At 40.4% G+C, this 23,626-nt stretch overlaps 1 protein-coding gene across 16 annotated transcripts in view; it reads left to right on the top strand.

The window, feature by feature from the left end:
* Window positions 1-23,626, top strand: part of DLG2 (discs large MAGUK scaffold protein 2) — a 1,003,655-nt gene that overhangs the window by 130,527 nt on the left and 849,502 nt on the right. For all 16 annotated transcript variants that reach the window (XM_062639108.1, XM_062639096.1, XM_062639094.1 and 13 more), the window contains one exon: window positions 18,345-18,440. In XM_062639108.1, coding sequence (XP_062495092.1) covers window positions 18,345-18,440 — 96 coding nt within the window. The remainder of the gene's footprint in view (window positions 1-18,344; window positions 18,441-23,626) is intronic.

Here is a 23,626-nt window from a genome sequence, read left to right on the forward strand (position 1 = left end):
ATAACTATTACTGCTCTGGGTATTAAAGTTTGGCATGTTTTCTCTTCTTTGGTATACTCAAGGTTGGAATCCTCTGTCCCAGGCAAGTACCCAAACACCAGTTTTGAAAAATCATAGATGCAAAGCCTTTATTCCTGTTTTCCTTAAGCTCTTATCCACCTCCTTGTAGTCACTACCATGTAAACTGAAGTCTGGAAGGGAGAGAATATACAAGAGATTAAGAACCCCACTCCAAATGGCTGGTAGGAAAGGCACTGTAACGGGATCCATACATTTGTTCCTCTCAAACTGCCTTTAGGGGATGCAGGATGCTGTGTCCAGTGAGAGGGTTGCTGACACATAAAGGAGGAAGTGTGGAGATCACCTAACTGAGCAGGTTGTGAAGGTATGCCAGGAACATGTGGATGCTGACAGTGCTTAAACATTGAGCTGGTGGTTATAGACTAGACGGGCTCATTTTGGGAACAACCAAATGCCAGGTAGCTACCTTGAGAACACGGCTGTGGAGAGATGCCACTGCAAAGGTAATGTGCCACAGGAGTGTCTGAGGAGCTCAACTATTAAAGTGAGTCATTTCAAATTGCAGTAATAAAGCATCTGCATTGATTTAAACCAAGGAACAATTATCTTGCCCATGTAGCCATGTACCTGGCTTCCAGCAGGGCCAGGAACAGATGCTCAAGGAAGAGTAAGGAAAGGGCAAGCCTGTATAATGGGTGCTTTAGCTGTTTTACAAGTCTCATCTTAATTTGTTTGGCCTAAAACCACAAAGTGCTCAGTGCTGTGAAACTCAGCATTACCTTATTTTATAAACACTCAGTATGGTATTCACTGCAGCTAGCATACTGACTGAGGGATGTGCCCAATCAACTGCTGAAAATCATGAAGACAGGGTTTGTTTGTAATTTTGCCTGTGCCAAGAGCTTCATTACTTCTTTGGACCAGCATTATAAGACCAGCATTCACAGCTTGAAAGCCTGTTATTGAAATTAGGGCTCTTAAGTTGTCCCCATTGGAGAGAGAAGGCTGATTTTTTTACCCCCTAGGAAATGTGAAGTGGGTTAAAGTCAGGTTTTCCACTGCTCAGAAGAGTGCTCTCACCCCATGAAGTTCCAGATAAGGCTGGGGGAAAGGTCCTCTCCATTTCTGCTGTCAAAGCTTTGCAATTATGCAGCTGAATTAGCAGGTTACTGCAGTCTGAGAGCGGGTGTGCAGGTCTGAGCCCAGATCCTCAGCTGAGCAAATGGTCACTTGCACAGGAAAAAGTATTCTTCCCTCCCAGTGCTCTACATTGGGTTGAACAGCCACTAGATAAAGAATGACTCACTTAAATGTTGTGTAGATAGACACAATTAAAACTGTGAGATGCTCAGAAAATGCAATAATGGAGAACATAAAAGAACCTAGATGGGGGTATCCATCTGGTAAAACAAAAACTGAACTGCACTTTAGCTATGACAATAGTAACACTGCTTGAAGCTACAGGCTTGTGCTCAGCTCCAAACATTCATTAAAAGACATAAATTTACTCTTGTTTTAACCTCTATTTTCATTAGCTTAGTCTCAAGTGCTACTTATTTCTGGTCAGCAGTGTTTTTCCATTCAGATAGAAAGTTGAGGTGAAGGAAAAGAGCACTGCTCTTATGCTTACATATAAATCTGGTGGCTGGAGGTCTGCTTGTCCCAGTATCATAGCATGAAAAGACTATTTATTTATAGGGCATATGGTGCAGATACTTTTAGAATACTGAATGAGAATCATTTGCAATTACTGTGCAAGTTTGGTCATCACACGTGCACAATGTACATTCAGCACAGTGTGGTATCATTGCTTTGAGGTGGTCCCCAAAGATTCTGGTTCTCTGTTTAATTCCTGTTGTTCCATGCATATCTTATGATTAGAGGCTCATTTTGCAAAGACAGTCAATTGCAGCATGCAAAATGAAGACTCCCGTTTCTGTTTGCTTCAGGAATGTTTGCTCTCCTTGTATCCAGCTATTACAAACATTGTAATTACTTTTCTGTCCTTTAAGTGCTGGCTTGTTAAAAGTTCCAGTAGTTCCTTTTACTTAAAAATCTTCTGCCTGGAGCAATTAACAAACCATTAACCTGTTGCACACTAACAGCTTATCTAAAAAATGTGGGCCCTCAAGACTGTTCTATACATCCCTGTAAAAGTTCAGACTCTTCCCTGGATTTTTGTTTGTTTTCTTTGTTTGTAACTGGGTACAGCTTAATGTGTACGGCTTGGTTTACTCCCAGGAGCCAAATCTGATTCTGTTTAAGTGATCATACTTAATATGCAAGAGCCATGATCAACCATAATGTTTAATTGAAAGGGTTCAAAACGTTCAGTTTTATGTGTCTGTTTTTTCACTAGATTTAGCTCCTACAGTATACATTTATCTGATCAAATGAAGGTTTTGTCTGTGGGTTGATTTTGTACCAGAGCCAATTCCCACATAATTGTTTGGCATTAAATTCTCAAGAAGGCAGCAGTCTTTTTAAGGGGTAGAGTATAAGTGACATCTTGGTTTGTGTTTCTTTAGTTGTGTTCCTTTTGCACTCAAAGATGTGTAGCAACCATAACTAGATAATTGTTTTAATGATGATGCTGAAGCTTAGCTTCATGTGTTTTTTAAATATACAATAACTCTGCAATTTGATTTTTCTATGCTTTAATAAGGTACGCTTTGCTTGCAGAGATTATTTTATACACTTGCCTTCTTGAATGGTTTGACTAATGTTTAGAAATGGGTAACTGCAAAATCACTGTGTTATTAATAAGCTTATTTATAACTAGCTGCAGCTAAATGTCTTACCCATACTGGGTATCCATGCTGGGTGTCTATTTATAAATTTGTTATTTGTTCTGTAGCTTGTCAATAACTTGAGTGCCAGCGCGTCTGCTAAATGTCACTGTAGAGTTGCTTTTGAGTGTGTTTTAATGTGGTCAGGCCAACGTTTCCATTCTAAACCAAGTTGCATAGATGCAGAACAGTGTCATCCTTTGGACAGAAGTGTTCCAGAGTGCAGAATTCTGGCCTTCCCATTGCAAATCCCTACAGGAGAGTTTTCTGCTTAAGTTATGATGCTGAGAGTAGGGAACTATTTGTGTTGTGCCACTCTCTAAACAGAACATTTCTGTCCCATTGGGCAAGTCTTGGAACCAGCCATCGTTCTGATTTTGCCATCTTCTTGTGTTTGCTCAGAGTTAGACATGCTCACATAAAAAGCCCTTACCTTTGTTGCCATTCACTCTTATTTTAAGATCACCACTGTATTGGTGTGCCTTGCTCAAGAATTGAAGGCAATCACTGGTCTGATAGGTCCCTTCTGACCGGGAGATGTGATTTTGTTTGGTAATTGTTTATTTAGTTAATAATGGTTTTCTACTGACATTGGTGGGAGGGGGAACAGAACTGGGATCTCTGCATTAAACAAAGTAAACCAAATTGGCAACGCTGAGTCACATCCACCACAGCAGGTTTGTGTATATTTATTTATTTATTCTTCACATTTATATAATATGCCTATCAAATAACCTCTAGGCAGTTTTCTGACCCGTGATTTGTTATTACATCTGCAAAGGATGGAGAGCAGGCCAGGACAGCTGCTAGTGACCAGAAACCATAATTTTCTGCAATGGAAATATGCTTGTATATTAACCAGCATACACAATTAGCCAAACTTTTAATTAAGCAATGTGTCTCTATTGTGATAAGCATTGAAGTCAGACTGTTGTGTAAATCCCAGTCAAGGTCAAAAATGATAGTGCTTGTAGTTAAGGATACCAGGAAAATATCACTTAACAAAAAAACTTGCAATTTTAACATAGTTTTTTCTGAAATAATTTTTCTAAACCTTGACATATTTTAACAATGACACACCAGAATAATCTGAAAAAAATATCTACATAAAAATATCAGAATGTCCCAACAGGCTTCTACCACAAGCTAGCAATTCCTCCTAAGAGTATGTGATGTAATTCATTGGTTTTAATAAGATTCTGAGAAGTCATGTTTTAACCACCTGCAAAAACAAATACATCAACTCTTAAAAACACAGTTCTTCACCCTTATGATACTGTAAGGGATCTGCAAAATTGATATTCAAGGGTGAATGTTCTGTAGTTAAGCTTCATTCTGAAAATACGTGGAGCTTTTTGTTTCACTTACATGTTTATTAGCACTGATCAGTCACCAATCTGAGCAGCTGAGCAAGAGAATTCATTGCCCTCAGTGCCAAGAACAAAGGTCTCCATAGAGAGGTTTTGGAGCCCGTTATATGTTTGTGCTGTCTACCAATACTTCTTTATCAAAATGATTCTTAAATAGTTCCCAAGAATAAAGAAAGATATCACCCAAAGACTTCTGGACCATATAAAGATCACCCTGGGAGTGATTTCTTAGATGCATGTATCTTTGTTCAGTAAGATAAATACATATAAACTGGGACAGATATTTGCAGGTTTCAACAAATAGTAAATACAATCCCAAATGTAGCAAACTGGGAAACTAAGGGGAAACTGTCACCCTCAAAATATCATTTATCTCCATGTTTTTTATGTATAATTCACTTACAAACAACATGACTAAACTGACAGAACTATGCGTTTTCAGCTTGTACATTTTATGCATTTAACTGTGCTTAACTATCACCTGTGCAACTTTAATCTGTAACAGGTTATAATGAAAACTGCCCCCGGTTTAGAGATGAGGCAATTTACAGCCACTATGACATCTAGATCATGAATAACACATTTGTGTAGACCTTTGTGTACTGTGAAGGAGTGACTTTCACCCTTAGCCATTCTCTTCCTTCTTGAAAAGAGCCTTTGGGAACATGTTTTTTTTTAATTCTGTAATCTTGATCCATTTACCCATCCAAATGTCCTTGCATAGAAATTAGTTTCTGGGTGTATTTCTCTAACCTCGTTTTCCTTTGTTAACTTCCACCTTTCCACAGTCTCAACACATCTCTTTGTCTTGCTTTTAGGGCCTGTCATAGCCTGTCTGTACTTGTACTTTAGTGATTGAACTCCACATCTGCTTTCTCAGATCTTCATGACATACTCAGTTGAGGAACTTTCCTGATATTGCCACCTTCAGCATGCAGGAGCTCTGCAGGAAGAGCTGTGAGACTATCTTATTTCATCTTTAAAATTGTCTTTTGTCCCAAAAGAGAGGTTATTGCAGCCATAGCAGTTATTCCTAGTACAACTTTCTTCTGTTGATCAATGTTGTACCACTATTTGCTCATGTTTCTCCAAATTCTGTTGTCTTGAACCAAAATGGACAGTTTGGAGGAGTGGAACCACCATGTAGTAGCGCAAAAGAGACATAGTCAGTGGCTGACTATCTGTAGCCTCATGTCTCTGTGAAGTGCTTGTTTCCCCCCAACCCCAGAAAACTACTTTTATAGATGAGTTCTGAAACTGAATTTTGAATACATCTTCAAATATCTTGTGTATAAAAAATGTCAGGCTAGCTGAACTTCACTTTCATCAGCTTGCATAGACCTGCACAATGCAGATGGGGACAAATGGTTGAACCCACTAAAGGCTATGAATGATTTCAGCACTATTCCAGCTGCTGCTTGGCTGGTACGTATGGCTGCTTCTGCTTTTGTGTCAGGAGGTCAGCCTTGTTACCACATAGTTATAACCCCAATAGTGGTGTTCAATTCATTGCTGCAGCTGCACAAACTTTCTTCACTCAAAGGACAAATCAAAGTGATGAAGGTCTCCCTGGCCCTCCAGTTCTTTGCAGAAGTGTAGGGGAGCCTACCTGGTGCTCAAAAATGCTGTGCCCTATCCCTTTGTATTTGGGGTTTTTGCTCATCACTTTCAGGTAGTGAAGGTGTCTCTAAGAAGAGGCAAGGCAAGCGGCTGCTTTAAAAATTAGAACAAAAATAAATGAGGAGTAGAAGATGTAGTGGGTCTGTTGTGCGTTTTCTCAGAAGATGGCTTTTGAAACTCTGGTGGAGTCAACAGTGGTAACTTCTAACTGGTTATTGGTTTAATGAACCAGTAAAAAGAAGTTTGATGTTTGTGTTTTGGAATTTAACTACATGGAGAAGGACTGAAAGGATCTGCTGAGAGGTTTCAGGTCACACATTGCATCAGACTGGTGTCTTCTCTCACACATTTTTTGGTGTTGTGGTAGCTTGTAGAAAACCAGAGGTAACAAAACAGACTAAAGGAGTAGGAAGGTTCATGACAGATGCATGCCTCCACTTATGCAATCAGTGTTCTTTTTTTTGACAGTAAATGCTCCCAGGGTACCCAACGGCATCTTTGCTAGGTCAGCAGTAAGCCTGTAAGTAGAGCTTCCAGAATTCAGAATGCTGACTATATTGTTGCCTGAAACAGTCCATCTGCAGTTATGGGTGTATTTCTTAATGCTGCTTCTTAATTCAGTGTCACTTTATTTCTTAATTGGCTTCTTTGGTTTTGTCCCACTTAAGGAACAGGCTTTACACACACATATCTTTGTAGTCACAGCGGACACTTCTGTTACTTTTGAGGATTAGAATTGTCATATATTGCTCTTAACTGGCAACTTGTGATGGTTGTCTGACCCTTGGATGAGGACCAGAAATCTCCCTATGTTGGTACTCGGCTCTATGGAGAGCCATCGCAGAGAAGGGGGGACTGATCTGATGTCCTTGCTCAATGCTGAGCAGAGGGGACTGTTTATAGTGAACAAATCCAAGAGACTTGTGCCCAGTTTTACAGTGTTTTGTTTCAGCCCAGCCAAAAGACCACAAAGGCTTGGGTTATGTTTGTGGATTGTGATCATGTTGTTAGCCACAGGTATATGGAGGAAGATTCCTAGTGATCCATGGCTAAGAAAACAGACACTGTGATGTTTCCAAACTTGAGCATCATTGATTGTAGGTATTTTTCTTGATAGTGGAAACTGCATTTTTTACCAGTAGCTTTTGAATGTGCAATATTAGAACCAGCCATCACTTTTTAGGGGCACCTTTTGTGAACCCTGTTTTACTAAGTATTGTACAAAAAAGTGTCAAGATGATGATTTTGCTTAATTTCGGCCTTGTTTATAAGGTAGTGAAATGTGTTGCTGACTTGGTAGTAGCAATGCAATACGTTGTAAAAAGTGGGCTACTGTTGTGGTTTAACACAGCAGGCAGCTAAACACCACACAGCCACTTGCTCCCTCCTCCCCTCGGTGGGATTGGGGAGAGAATTAGGGAATACAAAAAGTAAAACTTGTGGGTTGAAGTAAAGATAAAAAAATAGGACAGAAATTGAAGGGAAAATAATAATAATAATGATAAAAGAATTAGAATATATTAACCAAATGATGCACAATGCAGTTCTTCACCACGCACTGACTGATGCCCAGCCAGCTCCTGCACAGCAGCCCCTGGCCAGCTTTCCCCCAGTTTATATGCTGAGCTGACATCAAATAGTATGGGAAATCCCTTTGACCAGCTGGGTTCAGCTCTCCTGGCTATGTTCTCCCCCCTCCCAGCTCCTTGTGCACACCCAGCCTACTTGCTGGTGGGGTGGTGTGAGGAGCAGAAGTGCTGGACTTAGTAAACACTGCTTAGCAACAACTAAACCATCACTGTATTATCAACATTATTCTTATCCTGAATCCAAAGCACAGCACTGTACCAGGTACTAGGAAGAAAATTAACTCTATCGCAGCTGAAACCAGGACAGCTAAATATGCAGAGCTGTGTGATGTTGACATTAACAAACATCGGTGCTTTTATGGGGCTTCTGAATGCAGACAACTTTAGTGTGAAGTGGCGCAGAGTCAGAGACAGTTTACATGAGACTGGATTTATTGCCTTATCTGGGTCCCCTTCTGATAGTCTCACCTGAACCTCAGTGTCAGTAAGCTATTACAAGCTCACTTGGGTTTCTCTGGTAAAGAACTGTCAGTGTCAGCTGCGTGTCTGGAGACTTTCATGTCCCTGTAGGGACTATATGGGATGGGTAAGGTATTATGCATGGAAGGAGCATTATATAGACTAGGAGACTTCCTCCCTACTACCCTTGGCATCATTTGATACATGAGGCATTTGCTCCTTCTCACAGGATGCAGTTGACAATGATGCTTGTTTAATGCAGTTAGAGCTGCCTTTACACTTCGTGCTTCTATAGCCACAAGCTCACAGAAGCTGAAATCCCTGTATGGTCCATAATTTCAAATAACTTTGGCCAGTGGCTAGTGTTGATGGCCTTGTAGTCTTTGTATGAAAACACAGGTTTCTGCCATGTCTCCATTAGGCAGTGGCAGATGCTGATCCATCATTTAGCTCATGACAGTTATTACAAAGGAAATTGGCAGATCTGTGGAGCCCCAACTTTCTGTAAAATATTTAGGGAATGTTTCCCCTTTGACTTCCCATTGTTGTCTGTTTATCAACATTTAGGGAGCGTGATGACATATTCTCCAGTTTAATGACCCGAGTCATTCCCTACCTTTTAAGTCCTTTTCCTCTCATATATATCAGTGCAAAATATTTTGTAACTGTCTGTAGGAGGGAAGCTGAATGAAGAGAGATGGCACTGTGTTTTGCCGAAGGTTTTGTTTAGCTGCAGTATTTTTGGATGTCAGCATGAGTATATATGATTGTGTAGCTCAGCAGCCATGACTTAGCAAGGCATCTTGCCCCTGTAATGACAGCCACTGCTTGCTTCCCCTCCCTATGGCTCTGGCTGAAATAGATATTCTTCTATACCAAGGTTTAGGATGCTTGAAGCAAAACTATCTTGGGAGTCAAAGTCATTACAATATTCTCCAGGGTTTTGATTTTTGGTGTTTTTTTTTTCCCTCCTTCTTTCTTGTCTTTAATGCAGGCTTTATATCTTTGCATTAGTGTAAACCACCTTTCGTCTTCCTAAGTGTTACTTTATGATATATCAGTCCTGTTCTCAAAATGAGACTGGTTTTATTACTGCTATTGAGTAGACTGACTTAAATTCACCGTTTCTGGCAAGAACAGGCATAAAATTTCATCTCAAGTGAAATGTGGGTAGTTTCCTCCTCTGTAATTTCTCTGGAGGTGTGTGTAAATAGGAAGAGACTGTGTGGGCCATTGGCGGAGACAAGGCACTGGATTCTATTCTTGGGTTTGCTACGGACATGCAGTACATCATGAGATGAATTAGAATTCAATCAAACTGAGTGATTTCTTATTTAAATGTATTTCCTACAAGGTTATCATGCCCTAGGACTTTTGGGTGTTTTTACGACTTAGAATTGTTATAATTCTATCGTATGTATATATTTTTCTTATTCTATACATATCACATTTATAATGAGGAATAGTATGATCAGAAACAAAGAGATACAAGGCTTATCATAATTAAAATATAGTGCTAGAGGCTGGCTTAAGCTGTGTGTGGGAACACAAATGCACACTCCTGTTCTCCTGACAACTAAGAGGGATACAGTCCTCTGAAAGCAATCATCATAGCTCTCCTGACAGAAGTACAGGCTATTAGAGTTAGCAGTAAATGAAGAGCTGCCCCCAAAGGCCAAGGCAGTCCATAGGAACCATTGCACTAGTTATTTTCCATCAAAAACGCTAACCTTACATTCATAAATCCCTTATTACCTCTAGTTTGAGGTCACTTCATGCCAGCTGTATGGAACAATGGTTACCAAGGAGTTCCTCATTTACACCTTACTGTAATTGTTATTAATTAATACAGTCTCTCTCATTATTGTAACAGGGAACCAGATAGAACTGCAGCATCAGCAGTCAGTTAATTGCAATTTAATTGAAATGGGTCCATTTGCAGGGTGCAGAACTGGGAAAGGTGAACAGGCAACAGCAGGCTCCGGTGAACTGCACAGCTGGCTGGAGCAGGGAGGAGAAAGGCCACCTTCATCCCTTCTGTTCCTCCCATCATGCTGCCATTGGATTGCCTTGATTTGCAAAATGTTTTAAGCCAATTCCTTGGATACCCCAGCAGTTGTGTTCCTGATAAAAGCAAAGTGTATGTGCAACACCAATGTGTAGGAAATATGGAAACTGCTTTGTTATAATAACCTGGCCTGGAGAGCACTGCAGTGATTTACTTTGCGTCTGCAGCTATGTTTGCTACCACTACTGCCTTAAATCTACTACAGCTACAAACCCTTCTGAAGAACCTAGTGCTAATTCAATTTAGTTCTGGTTTTCAGGGGAAAATGCACCAACTGGGGGGCTGTTACCGTGCGTGTCTCGCGTTAAGATCTTGACCTCGAACCATATGACTAAGTTTCCTAAGGGGAGACCCCTGAAGTAGCGGTTTGAGCTAAAGGGCTGTACATATCTTTGGGATTTCTGGCAAACCCTGCACTGAGCCCTGGAATTAGTCCCGAGATTCCCACACTGTGCTGTAAGCGTCTTTGGAGGGAAAGTATATTGGTTTAAAGAAGAATTAAATATGAAAAGAAGAATTAAAAAATATTGTGCTACTGTAGCAACCAAAGCAGTTGGGGTTTTTTTTTTGGTTGTTGAAAGAAAAGCTGCACTGATGCAATAAAAAAATGACACAAGAGAATAAGTGTATCAAGTTGTTATGGCAACAATGTGTAGGTTGGAATTTATATATCCAGAACTTCTATGTAAGTAAAATAATCATTATCCTTGCTAATCAAGATATCATGCAAATATTATTTAATTTAAAATCATTAGTCATGTTTTCTCTTACAATTAATGACTTCCTGTTTTCTGTTTGCAAGTGTTTGCATATGCTTCCAGCTGTGGTCTGCTTGTATTTTCAGGGCAAGATTGTGATTTCACTAATACAGGCTTAAATGTGGATGGACTCCACTGAAGCTAATGAATAAAACGTGTGCAGATGGGCACAACTGGAATGAAACCATGAGCTTTAACATGCTATTCTTACTGCAGCTGACCTTTCTGCTTGGAGGGGCTTTTGGCAGGTGTTGTTGCTGCATACACTCATAGAATAGTTAGGGTTGGAAAGGACCTTAAGATGGTCCAGTTCCAACCCCCTGCCATGGTGTTGAAGGGACCTCCCTGCAACCACAGCTCCCCGTCTTTCCCCCCTTTTTAACATAGATCTCCTTCCAGAGCCTGTTTCTGCATACAGCCTGCCCTCTTCAGATGTAAATTTAGCTTCCAAGATGCTGTATGACAGCCAATTCTAAATGAGCATCCATTAATTATGTTCAGCCTTTTAATTTTTCTAGTCCTTTTCCTCCAGCCTTCAGGAGAATTCAGTAATATTGTCTGCTTTATTTGAAAGAAATAGACCTTTAATATCCAAAATTACTCTTCGTATTTCATCTTCTTTATGTCCAGGAAAGTGCAGGCTCATGGCTGAAGGGCAAGGAATGGGAAGAATGAGTGTCAGGATCTGACTAAACCCCATTGAGCTGAGGGAAATGCATTTTTTTGTTCCAAGTTTTCATCTCATTAATTCTCATGATCAGAGGCATCTGAATTTGCCCTATGGCATTTGGTGACACTGTTGCCAAGAACGTTTTGGAAAATAGTCTATAAGGGTAAGAACTCATCCATACATAAGTTAATAGTTTCCATTTCTTATGTGGATAGCTGCCTGGCATGGAGCTACAGCAAGTGGGTAAAACGATAACCTGCCTGTGCAGTCTCATGCTTTTGAGTCTCATTCTCATGCAGCTCAACTGTGGATCATTTATTTCTTCCTCTGCATGGTTCATCTATGCAGTGCTTTTTGCCAGGTTTTCCACTTTGCCACATTCATCAGGCCAGCAGATCCTTCCAAGCACCAGTATTTAGTGTGCCAGGTCTCCACAGGGGAGAGACCGTACCTGAGAAACAGCCTTTGTAAGGCTTGTGTTTGCAAGGACTGTGGTCACTGCACAGTGCCATGGTTCTTCGTCAGTCCACCACTGTGTAACCTTAGTGACTGCTCCCTGGAAAAGGAGACACATGAGTGCCTTGGTTCGTAGCCCAGCTTGAAAACAAATCTCTGCATGAGTGATACAGGAGATGGAGCCTGGATCAGCAAGATGAAGCTCCTAGGTGTGTCTTTTATGGAGCCAACTGGTTCCAGTGAGCTTCATCTGAGCTCTCTGTCCAGGAGGACAAAAGCCGAAGTACGAGCCAGCATCTCCTCCCTGCTTGAGTTTCCTGCCTGGAAAGTCAGTTATCTTGCCCCAGACCAGAGTCACAGTGCAACTCAATAATTATGTGGTATTGTGTGTGGTGTTTCTACCCATGGCAGTGGAGGTAGAACTAGATGATCTGAAGCTCCTTTCCGACCTTAACTATTCTATGATAAACAGGGAAATTGCATTTGAGTATAAGCTTTGTGTTAGCCCAGCCACAGTGGCTGAGTAGCCAGTAGCTTGGATGACAGCTTTTGGATGGGTGGTAAAATCTACATTTGGGATGAGCAAATACAAAGTTCACTATTGTTATTCTGACATCCAGAAACACAGAGAGCAAGACTTGCTTTCAGGAGGTTGGGGTGGCATTAAATCAGATCCTGACCTTTCTGAAACACAAGCCCACAGCCACATTATTGTTCCTGAGCTCTAAAACGCTTTAAGTCTGTCATAAAATCTTCTGAAAGGTTGAATTCATATAAGCTAAAGTAGAATCATAAAAATCCCAGGGTAGAATAAATATTATTGTGATATTTATGCTCACTTCCTAAGACAATGACTTAAAAATTCAAACACTTGGGGTGTGATTTGTACAGTAGAATCCGTGCCCAAATACATGTTTTTCTTTTGTCTATTCACATTTACTGGTCATATCGGGGAGTCTGGTGCAGAAGGGGCTGTGGTGACTCAGGGCTTAGCCATGAGACCTCATAGCAATGTGCAGCATCACCCTGACTTGAGACAGCTGCAAAGACTGAGCTAATGCAATGTGATGTGGAGCAAACCTTGACATCTTCAAAAAGCAAAGCAGAAACCCTGACGTGGAAATAGAAACAAAATCCTTTCTGACAACTAAATCATTCAGCTGGGGACACTGAGCAAGGCTTTTTCTGAAGGGTTTCAGAAACACTTAATTAGGCATCTTCTTTATTGAAGGATTTTGTGGACAAGGAGGTATCTCTGCTATGTTATTTCTGGACTGAAATTTAGGCCCAGCTGAGGTAAATGAAATGCTGCCTGTCTTCCGTGGGATTATATTTCTGATTTTAGTTTCTAGCATGGTCTGGGATTGTCTGAGCTTTCAGTCATCTGTGATAACGGTGAGAGTGGTATCCTGCCAAAAGAAATGCTGAATGACACTTCTTCCTGTAAGAAGGATTATGAGAGGCATAGAAATAGGACTAGCAGGGTACAGAAAAAGGAAGGCACATCTTATGGTTTTTAGGACTATTTCTCTGCATGGCATTGCAGGAAAAAACTCAGTCCCCAATGATGCTTTGTTTCCCACAGACTGCCAAACTTTTATTTTCTTTCTGATCCAAGCTTGTCAGCAGCAGGAACTGAAGCTGAAATGCTTGCAATACCTTTAGGAGAGCTGTCAACTCTGCCTAGGTAAAGCAGAAAGGCGCAGCCCTTGGTGGGTGGATCACAGACACAGAAGGTGTTCTTGCTGTTGCTGGCTCTTTGTAAAGGATGAACTTGACTTGAGTCCAGTTTTAGTTCACACATGGCTTGAGCAGAGGGAGAGCAGCATTGGCTGTATCTTGACATTGAGGTGTGCTGTGTTCTTCGCTAGTAGCAGTATCCTGCTGTGCATCTCAGTTCAGCTCAGGTTGCTTGCTACTCCAGCACAGCTGCTAATTTGATTTGCATCAATGTCCTGTAAAATGGATAATCCCAGCATATCTTACATTGCATTTTATTTTCTCCCTGTAGATTTTTAAATGTTCTAATGATTTTTTTTTTTAAATGCTTACTTTTAAAGAAGTTGATTAAATAAAAGCATCATCTCTCAGCACTATATGTTCCTGGGAGCATTTGGTTACCAAGATGATAGATTTCCTGACAGACACTGGCATCCAAAAGATTGCTGATCACTGGTATTTAACACCTTTCCTCTCTTAATGTAAGTCACTTTGGGGCAAGCTGGCATTTATCTACAGGCTTTCATGAGGCTGGAACAGAGCTACCGATTCATCATACAAAACACTGAAAGAGGTCTCATAGAATCATAGAATGGTTAGGGTTGGGAAGGACCTTAAGATCATCCAGTTCCAACCCCCCTGCCATGGGCAGGGACACCTCACACTAAATCATGTTGCCCAAGGCTCTGCCTCAGATCATCTTCTGGTTTGAATTTCTCTCTAAAAGAACCCAGGAGAGCATTCCTATGCTGACTATTCTAGGAGAAGATGCATTAATTCTCTGAACACTAAGGAAGTTGCTCATGGGCTACATTTCCCCATGCTCCCACTGGCACTCCTGGTCACTTTGCAATGCTGATCAGCATTTTCTAGCCATAAAGTATAGGTGCCCCAGATAATCTCATGTGTATGCAAACAAATTGGAAATCCTGGCAGCCACATCCAAGAACATGGAAGAACAGAATAACGTTTGCATTAATATTTCTTGGTTTTTAAATACTTTTTATATTCCAAATGTTGAGCCTCCCTCTGAGAAGTAAATGTGGTAACTATTGTGGGTTGTTACAAATACCCCCTATTGATATATTAGGTATAAAATCTGGAGCAGTGCAATAAGTGGGAGAATTCTTCCAGTGTTACAGGGTTTGGCTGCCGTAGGAAGACCTCCTGTAGGAACTCTTGGAAACCCCATATGCCATAATTGCCTGTGAGGGCAGATGCTCCTTCTGGTTGGTTGCTGGCTCAGATATGAACTGGAACATACTGCATGCTGAAAGTGGAACCAGTGACAAGTCTTTCACAGTTTGTAACTGTGCACTTTGGCAAAGATAATCAGCAAGAATTTTGTTGGTGGTTGACTGTGACAATTGTGCATGTCCCAGTAAGCTACTGGAAAGATTTGTTATAAGCACAGAAAAACTTTCCTGAGCACAGTTAAAATCAGATAAAATTAACAAGGTAGCTACTGTGATTACTGTTTTATTCATAGAATCATAGAATCACAGAATGGTTTGGGTTAAAGGGGCCTCAAAGCTCATCCAGTTGCAACTCCTTACCATGGGCAGGGACACTTTCCACTAGACCAGGTTGCTCCAAACCCCTGTGTCCAACCTGGCCTTGAACACTGCCAGGGATGGGGCATCCACAGCTTCTCTGATCAACCTGTTCCAGCGCCTCAGCACCCTCACAGGGGTGAACTTCTTCCCAACATCTAGTCTGAATCACCCCTCTGTCAGTTTAAAGCCACTATACCTTGTCCTGTCCCTTCACACCCTTGTTAAAAGGCCCTCTCCAGCTTTCTTGTTGGCCCCAGAAGCTGCTCTGAGGTGTCCCTGGAGCCTTCTCCTCTCCAGCCTGAGCAACAATAATAAATATTTAAACAATGCTTAACTTTGCACAATGAGAGAGATATTACCCTGAAGACATTATGGTCTAAATAGTCCTTGTTAATTATAAATAGACTGGTATTAATTATATGCAAAATCAAAGATCGTTTTCGGTGCGTTGTATGGTTATTGCTATGACCCAAGTGAGCAAAGTTATTAAATGAAGTTTTAATCTGCTTTTCAACATTTGCTCATAACATGTCTTCTCTTTCTGTGACCAACTGGAAGAGCATTGGATGACATGGTTTAGTGACATGGCAGGAGGGTTGGAACTAGATGATCTTAAAGTCCTTTCCAACCCTAACTATTCTATGATTTGATAAGAAAATGTTTTCTTTTGTGACTAGGAAGATAGAATTGTTCCAACTACCAGCGCTCTGGATACAGGGGTCTGATAAAAAGTTTACATTTTTGTCAGGAGTTTTAATTCAAGCTTCAGCTCTTTATTCCCACAACCATTTACAAGGATGTATGAGCTTCATGCACATTCTCCACTGCATTCATACTGTGTCACCCTAGGGTTGCCAGTTGTGCTTCTCATGGTGACCTGTACAGGACTAATGAGGTGTTGCTAAAATATTTCTTTTGTACAAGCAGGCAGATTTTAGATAAAGAACATAACTTCAGACAATATAAGCTTTTGCTTAGCCTCTAAAGGGAGGATTGTATGGAACCAAGAATAAGAAAACACTCGGATCCAAGAATGTTAGTTTTAAATAAATCTATCACAACACACAGCAAGATTTCTTTTTACCTCTTGCATTATAGTCCTGTTTATTTCATAACAGAAAGTTAAATAACTCTTGGTTTTCAGACGGTTTGCTAACATATGCTTTGTTTAAGTTTGAGAACCATATATTATTCTGCTAATGCTTATTGAACATTAATACGTTGAAACAGAGGTGTTCCAGATTTATTAACATTACTCCTACTTGAGCTGTTTGTACCCTTCTAATGTCCTTGGTTTGCTGCTCTTCACAATTAATCTGTGACCCCTTTCCCTAAGGAAAACAACTGAAACATTTCATAGCATCTTTTAACATAGTTTTATGTCCCTTCAAAAGGTTGGCATCAGCTAATGGTGAAAAATTTGAGGGGAAAAAATATGCAAAATATAAACAAACTGAAGTTTCTTATCCAGTTTTGCAGCTGCACTCATTTGATAAATTCTTCTATACAGTATATAGTTTCCCTTAAAAATTGTCAAACCCCTTTTGAGAAGTTGCAGAAGCCTGGCTCCTTTAGGATGAGGCAGGGTTTGGTCTTGATGATTAGAACAAATAAATAATGTGTTGATTTGCATAGTTTATATTGTTGCATATAAATAATAACGATGAAAACCTGTTATGTTATGTATTCAAAGAAAGCAAAGATGAAAACTTTAATGCACGCTTTTTAGCATCTTGAAAAACCAATTTTCTGTTTCTGAAAGAAACACTTAAGGAGTTGCTTGGATTTTCCGTAGGCTCTGAGGCTGGATGTAAGACCTGGGTTCAGTTCCTTGCTGTCCTGTATAATTTTGGCCTGGTTGCCTTGCTATCCCTTCCACCCTTCCAGATTACAAATGGAGGATATACAACACACTTTGGTGACAAGAAACCAGACAAAATTATGCTTAGCTCCCAGTGACTGTGAGCATGTTACAAGCTAAAACTTTAGAGAGGGCATGCATGGAGTTCTGTGTGCTCAGCCCCATGCAGTGCTGAGCTGCTGGTCCTGATCCAATGTTTAAACACAGTTTTACTGGAGCACACGACTCGTGCCATGGGTTCCAGTGAAGTTAAAAGCACGTGTCTAATTAGTTGCCTGGATTGGGGCCAGCATTCGGTCTTTTGCTGGATGGAGCCCTAAACAAACAGTCTAGTATCAGAGGAGAAAACATTTGCACATGTGGATGTGATTTGGCTCTTTCTGTAGCACTGGCTTGTTGTTTTCTAAGTTGTGTTGGCAATGGTTGGGCTCTTTAAAATGCTAACAATTTCTTGCCTGTTGTGTTTAAACTGACTGCTCTCCCAGTGCGCAGGCTAAGAAAGGATGGGTCTAAATCACTCCTGGTGTCTGTGATGCTCTGCACCCACCGATACAAGACACTGTACTCTGTTTGAATTCACCTTGCTTTCCTGTTCATGCTCTTGCAAAGTGCCCAGAAATTTTCTGAGATCTGAGCTAGTGGCAATCATCATGTTTCATTCAAAGGGTAACTCTTCAAGCATATTTTTGCAGAGCATTGTAAACAGCGATGCTGCTTATAACATTTATTGTCTTAACGCAAAGTCTACAATGATGTATTAGATTTCCATCAGGAAAACTGAAAAAAAAAAATTGCCTTTTACTTTATCTTCTATTAAAGGTATTAGTTGAGAAAATACAGTGTTTTTTTTTATGAGGGTTTTCTGTAAGCAATAGAAGATGTAAATATGCATAAAGAAAGGAAAGATAACAAAATAAGCATCTGAATTTGTAAGATTTGCAAATATGACTACTACACAAGCATGAAACTTTTCAGAAATATGTCACTTAGGAGAATGTAATGAATTAGAAATGAGAAAGCAAACCAGGTAACTCTGTTAAGGTGTTATTCCTGCAGCTGTTCCATACGAGGGCCTATTTGGCAGGGCACTGATTTCCTTCTTTATCTCTTTGTTTTGATGCTGAGAGCTGCAGAGCCCCTTGAGTGCCTTCTGAAGTCACCTAGAGATTATGATAAGCACCATCTTGTAGATTTAGCCTATTAAGACTTCCACAGACTTCCATGAGTGGCTATTTGTTTAACCCCAGAAAATTTTGCATGACAAAACATTGAGGTGAAAATCTTGTGTAAGAACCACCTGATATTTATCAGTATTCAGGCAAGCATTTTGTATGTACATGCTGATCTTTAGATTCAAGTATAATAGAATTGTAGTGTACTTTATTTGAATTTTTCCCCTTTTCCATAGTCTGCAGCTTCCAATGGATCAGAAGGATCTGGCCAATGTGAACATGAAAAGAAGAACCAGACTTCCGAAAGTTACGTGGTAGACATGAAGACAAAGGTATGGTCCATTTTTTTGTGATGTGAAATTAAATCTTTATTTAGTCAAGTTTTGTTGGAGGTGAAATATGTAGAATATATTGAATTTGAGCTCCTGCAGTCATTTTTTTTTTGTGCCTAATGACTGTATGTACCTTACCTTATCAAATAAGGCGTATGGCTGCAATTTATTGTTACTAGCCCAGTGCATTTTATGCTGTCCTAGTCAGGATTTACTTTTTATTTTTATGTGAATATGTTAATATCAGTGATGGCTCTACAGGATTTCTGATTCAAGGTGTTTTCATTACAGTGTATTTTTGAAGTCCAAGGTGTTGCACAGTTAGTAAGTTTTATTCAAGGTGTTTGCAGTCTCTCTGTGTGTGTTGTAGTTAATTTTTGGCCTGGAGTCAGTATGGAAGAATATAAATGTCAGTGAAGTGATGATTTTTGTATGGGCAGTCTAATGATACGTACCGTAAAAGTACGCTGAATAATACACGAAGCAATATGAGTTCATGGCTGTGGCAAGGAGGTATGTTACAGTTCTCTTTGGAACAGCCTTGCTGCATGCAATGGTTGAGTTATAAGTGTTTCATTATAACATCTCCATTATTTTGATAGGTTCACAACTTGGCTGGAACAATTCTCCTGGGCTTAGATACAATTATGTAGGCTTCCAGCCTTGAAGTCATTGTGTATTTTTTCTTTCATAAGTGAAAGCAAATTATTAAGCTTTCTTTTAAAGTTAGCAAGCTGGAAACATGATGAAAAGAAAACAGACATTAACTGAGTTGGCTAGCTTATGCGATACTTTGTAGACCGGTGAAAGTCGTTTCTAACAGTGGAAACGTGCAGATAATTCCTCTTGTCTAAGGCTTTTCTGTGGGCTTTGTTTATATTTCTAAGTTGATTTCTCTGTTCATTAACTTGTCAAGATGGAATGAACTAATTGCCTAGCACGACTTGTTGAGTTTCTTGCGTTGCCGTGTTCCCAGTTGACGAGAAAAACTTTTGTGCCATAGAGGACAGTGGCGCTACTTGAGAGTTGAAATACAGGAGCGTGTATACTCATTGAAATCTGTCTCTATATTTGTGAAAGAAATTATTTCCTCAAAGCAAGGAATTATCAAAAGCTTGATATATACCCTATATACATTGTGTCCATGAGGATGTTGTAGAGATCATGGCATGAAGTGGATCTCAGCTCAGCTCCACAAGAACATATCCAGTATGAATGACCAATTGGACATGCACCATCTTCCCTACTTAGACGACCTCCTGGACTCAGTGTCTCTCCATCAGCAATTCTATGTACTGCATTTTTATGCTCCAGCACAAAGTGTAAGTGAGAGTAAACTCCAAAAATTGGCAGTTCCATTGTCAAACTCTAAGACATTTAGGGCTGTGAGTGGTATTTTCTTCAGTTCCCGGTACCAGGGGAGAGCAGATAGCAGATGTTTTGTTTTCATTTTCTGGAAGTTGTGGTTTAGTGTGTCAGTTTATCTGAAAGGGCAATTTTGTCTGATTCCTTTTTCAAGTGACTGTTGCTTGTGTGTCAATGGCACACTGCTATGACAGTGACACATAGCTATTTAGGACTGACTACATGTTTAAACATATGCACCAGAGCTTTTCAGTTCCTGATGATCAATTGGTTGTTAGATTTACTTCCACAGGCAAAATGCTCAAGAATTTAAATGAACTCTTCATTCACCGTGGATCTTGATAGCTAAGAGCCACTTTAGGGCATATTGCCCTTGAGTACCATGTGTTTTTATCACAGAGCATCCCAGCCCACATAAAGCCATGGAGCATTTGTAACTGAAGTGCTTCTGTTTCATGCTGAATAAGGGATTTGTGGTAAGCAAGAGAAAACAATTATGGCTTTAATAATATGACATTAGGCATTAGTTTTAAGTTGATGAAGGCTGCAGAGCTTTCAGAAGGTTAGCTTATCCAAGGCCCTTCAGAGCTGTGAAATGGCTCAGCCTTTCCCTATCCTCTGCTCCACACCCTGTGATTATGAATGTGCATCTCCTACAACCCTGCAAGCCATACTCTGTACCCACATAACCTCACTGTCTTCTCATAGGCACCTAAGCTTATGAGTTTCTGGGAATGAGACTACTAGAGAGGTTGCACTGTCTCTATCTTTGGATATTTTCAAGTCCAGACTGGATAACAGCCTGAATAACCTGATCAGACCTCACTGCTGAACCTACTTTGAATATGAGGTTGGAATGAAAACCTTCTCAGGTCCTTTCCATTGTCACTTCTGTGATCCATTGATTACACTGACTCCTGGAGAGAAAGGGAGGCAACCATCCTGCTGTCCCACTGCATGCTTGGAGGCAAATGACATTAGACACCACTGGGTGTAGCAGCCAAAGGCTAGGTATTACAGTCGGGTTGCAAACAGGATCAACAAAGTGCAGTTTGTCTATTAAAACACCAAAACTTTTAGCCAAGCACTGGGGCTAAAGCGGTGCAAGCTCCCACATACTGAATTAAGGGGTGGTAAGCTGGGCATGTAATTGAGGTAGGAAGAGAGGGGATCCTCTCCACAGCTGTGAAGCAGAAAAAAACCCTTTTTCTGTGGCTCTTGAGCTTGGGAATACCATAGACACTTGGGTGCAAAGTCCTCATGATGTGGACGCCCTGTCCAGCCTGCAATTCTTCACATACAGTTTAGCATCTATCTGCAGAGCTCAGAGTGGGGAGGTCTGTACTTCCTTACAGAAAGCAAATTGCCTTTTTCTTTTTGTTGGGAAAGTTACCAGCCAGAGGAATTGGTCAGGATTCCAACATTGATTGTGCTAAATAGCAATGAAATTTGCCTTCTCCCACAGGAGAAGGGGGAATGATTCTTGTTACAGCTTCAGCCTGAGACTCTCGTGGGCCTGAGGCCAGTTGCAGTCTTGCTGCTGTCAGGGCTGCTGCAGTCAAGAGGGGCAGAATTGTTAATTTGTTGATCTTTAAATTAACACCAGCACTCACAGGCTTCTGGTTCTACCTGGGAACTGCATTAAAATTCTTAGTGACTAAGGTATATAGAGCTTTATGTCTCCTGAAATTTGTATTAACCACTCTTTCTGGCTGAAGCAGGATTTATTCTGACATTTCATCTCTAACTCCTAACTACATATTCAGGACCTGCAAGATTAGGAGTAGCACAAACAATAGAGAGGCTGTCTCAAGACATTTTCCCTTCAAGTGTATAGTTGCTTAGATAACTTCTGTCCCAGTGTTAACCTACTAACTAACCAGTTGTGATGCACAGCAACATGGCTAGAACTGAGCTCAGGAAGTGTAAATGAGCTCTGACCATAAAGATATAAGTTAATGACTACATCAGTTGCCCTCTTGGGAGAGAAGTAACGTGGTGTAATATAAGGCCTAAAAAGAAAGAGATTATGACTCCCTGGGAAACACTGGCAATTTAATTCCATCAGTAAGAATCCATAGTACACATCTATTTACATTAAGAGTAAATAAATCTTTCTCACGTTTGAAAGAGGATGTATGTGTTTATATGTTCTCTGTGTAGGTGCATAAAGCCCTAAATAGTCACTGGCTAGATTTTGCAAGATGCTGACATTGCTAATGCTGTGTTAGCAGTCTGGTAGGTGTCTCCTTTGCTAGTGTCTGCTCCAAAACTTGGAGACCTAGTACACTTGTTTTTCTTCACTTGTACTGTTTGAAGAAGAGATAATTCTGAAGCCAGCTTTGCTTTGTTTTAAAGAATAAATTTCTCTTTGCGGTTTTTGCTGAATAATATTTAGGTTTTGAAAGAATTTAAGAAATGTTTAAAAAGGTGTGTCATAAAAGGCTAAGAAAACCCCCAGAGAATGCTTTCTGTTGGTTTTAGGTTTTACAGAAGCTTGCTTTCACAAATATTGTAAAGCTAGATGTTACAGGCTCTGGTTTTAAATATAACTGCCCAATTAACCAATTAAACTTTGGTTATCCAAGTGGAAGTACCAGTGAAGGTTTCAATGCCAGAAAGGAGCATTGAATTGTCCAGTCTAATCTACTGCATTATACAGACCATCACATTTCACCCACTTACCTCATATTGTTTGTTTCTGTATGACTTAGCAATAGACACCTAGGTAAAATTAGAGAAGGAAGCAGCCGCCTGGGTAAGTGGCTTTCACATGATGGTCTGCAAAGCCACTAGGTATCACAGTGGGAAACAGTTGTGATTCTTCCTGTATTAAAGCTTTCTTACAGTCAGAGCTCATCACAGAGGTTATTTTTGACCATCTAAATCAACTATGAGCAACTATAAACCATCTCTTTTCACCTCAGATGGCTGCTTCTCTATTTGTTTTGGTTTGGGGTCAAGTCTTTCCAATCATGATCATATGTACAGATAACATGAAAGCTGGTAGAGCACAGGAAAAAATAGAACTAAGCAGCAGTATGACCTGCAGAAATTAGAGCAGAAGGAGATGTAGTTAATGAAGGGTAAAGCAGTACCAAAGATTTGAAAATCTTACACTTGTGGAGAAAAATGAATGGAAAAAGTATCTAGTTGAAGAAGAAAATGAGGTAGCTCAGCCTCATGGTGTGGGTAGTTAATGAAAATAAGGAACTCTATCTTTGGGAGAAACACTGAAGTCCCACTGACAGTATCTGAAGGGGGCCTATAGGGGTGCTGGGGAGGGACTATTCATTAGGGACTGTAGTGATAGGACAAGGCGTAACGGGTTAAAAATTGAACAGGGGAAGTTTAGATTGGATATAAGGAGGAAGTTCTTTACTGTTAGGGTGGTGAGGCACTGGAATGGGTTGTCCAGGGAGTTTGTGAATACTCCATCCCTGGCAGTGTTCAAGACCAGGTTGGACGAGGCCTTGGGTGACATGGTTTAGTGTGAGGTGTCCCTGCCCATGGCAGGGGGGTTGGAACTGGATGATCTTAAGGTCCTTTCCAACCCTAACTATTCTGATTCTATGATCTGTTCTCATACTGCAGTCCTGACATTGTCAAGTCATTGATAGATGTGTGTGAGAAGCTATGACCGCAAACCAAAGTGAGCCTACAGAACGATGAAGGTGGTGTTTATATCCCCAGAAACACGGGTGTCTTCCTGGGGCCACAGGAAATTCTGAGGGTAAAAAGCAGGCAGCAGTATTTTGGGGACCATGGCACTCAACTAAGCTAAGCTCAAATCCTGCTCTGTTAAATACTCATTGTTGCAT

Source organism: Pezoporus occidentalis, unplaced genomic scaffold (genome assembly GCF_034315485.1).
Source record: "Pezoporus occidentalis ecotype Australia unplaced genomic scaffold, CSIRO_AGI_Poc_V1 ctg6, whole genome shotgun sequence".
NCBI classification, from domain to species: Eukaryota; Metazoa; Chordata; class Aves; order Psittaciformes; family Psittacidae; genus Pezoporus; species Pezoporus occidentalis.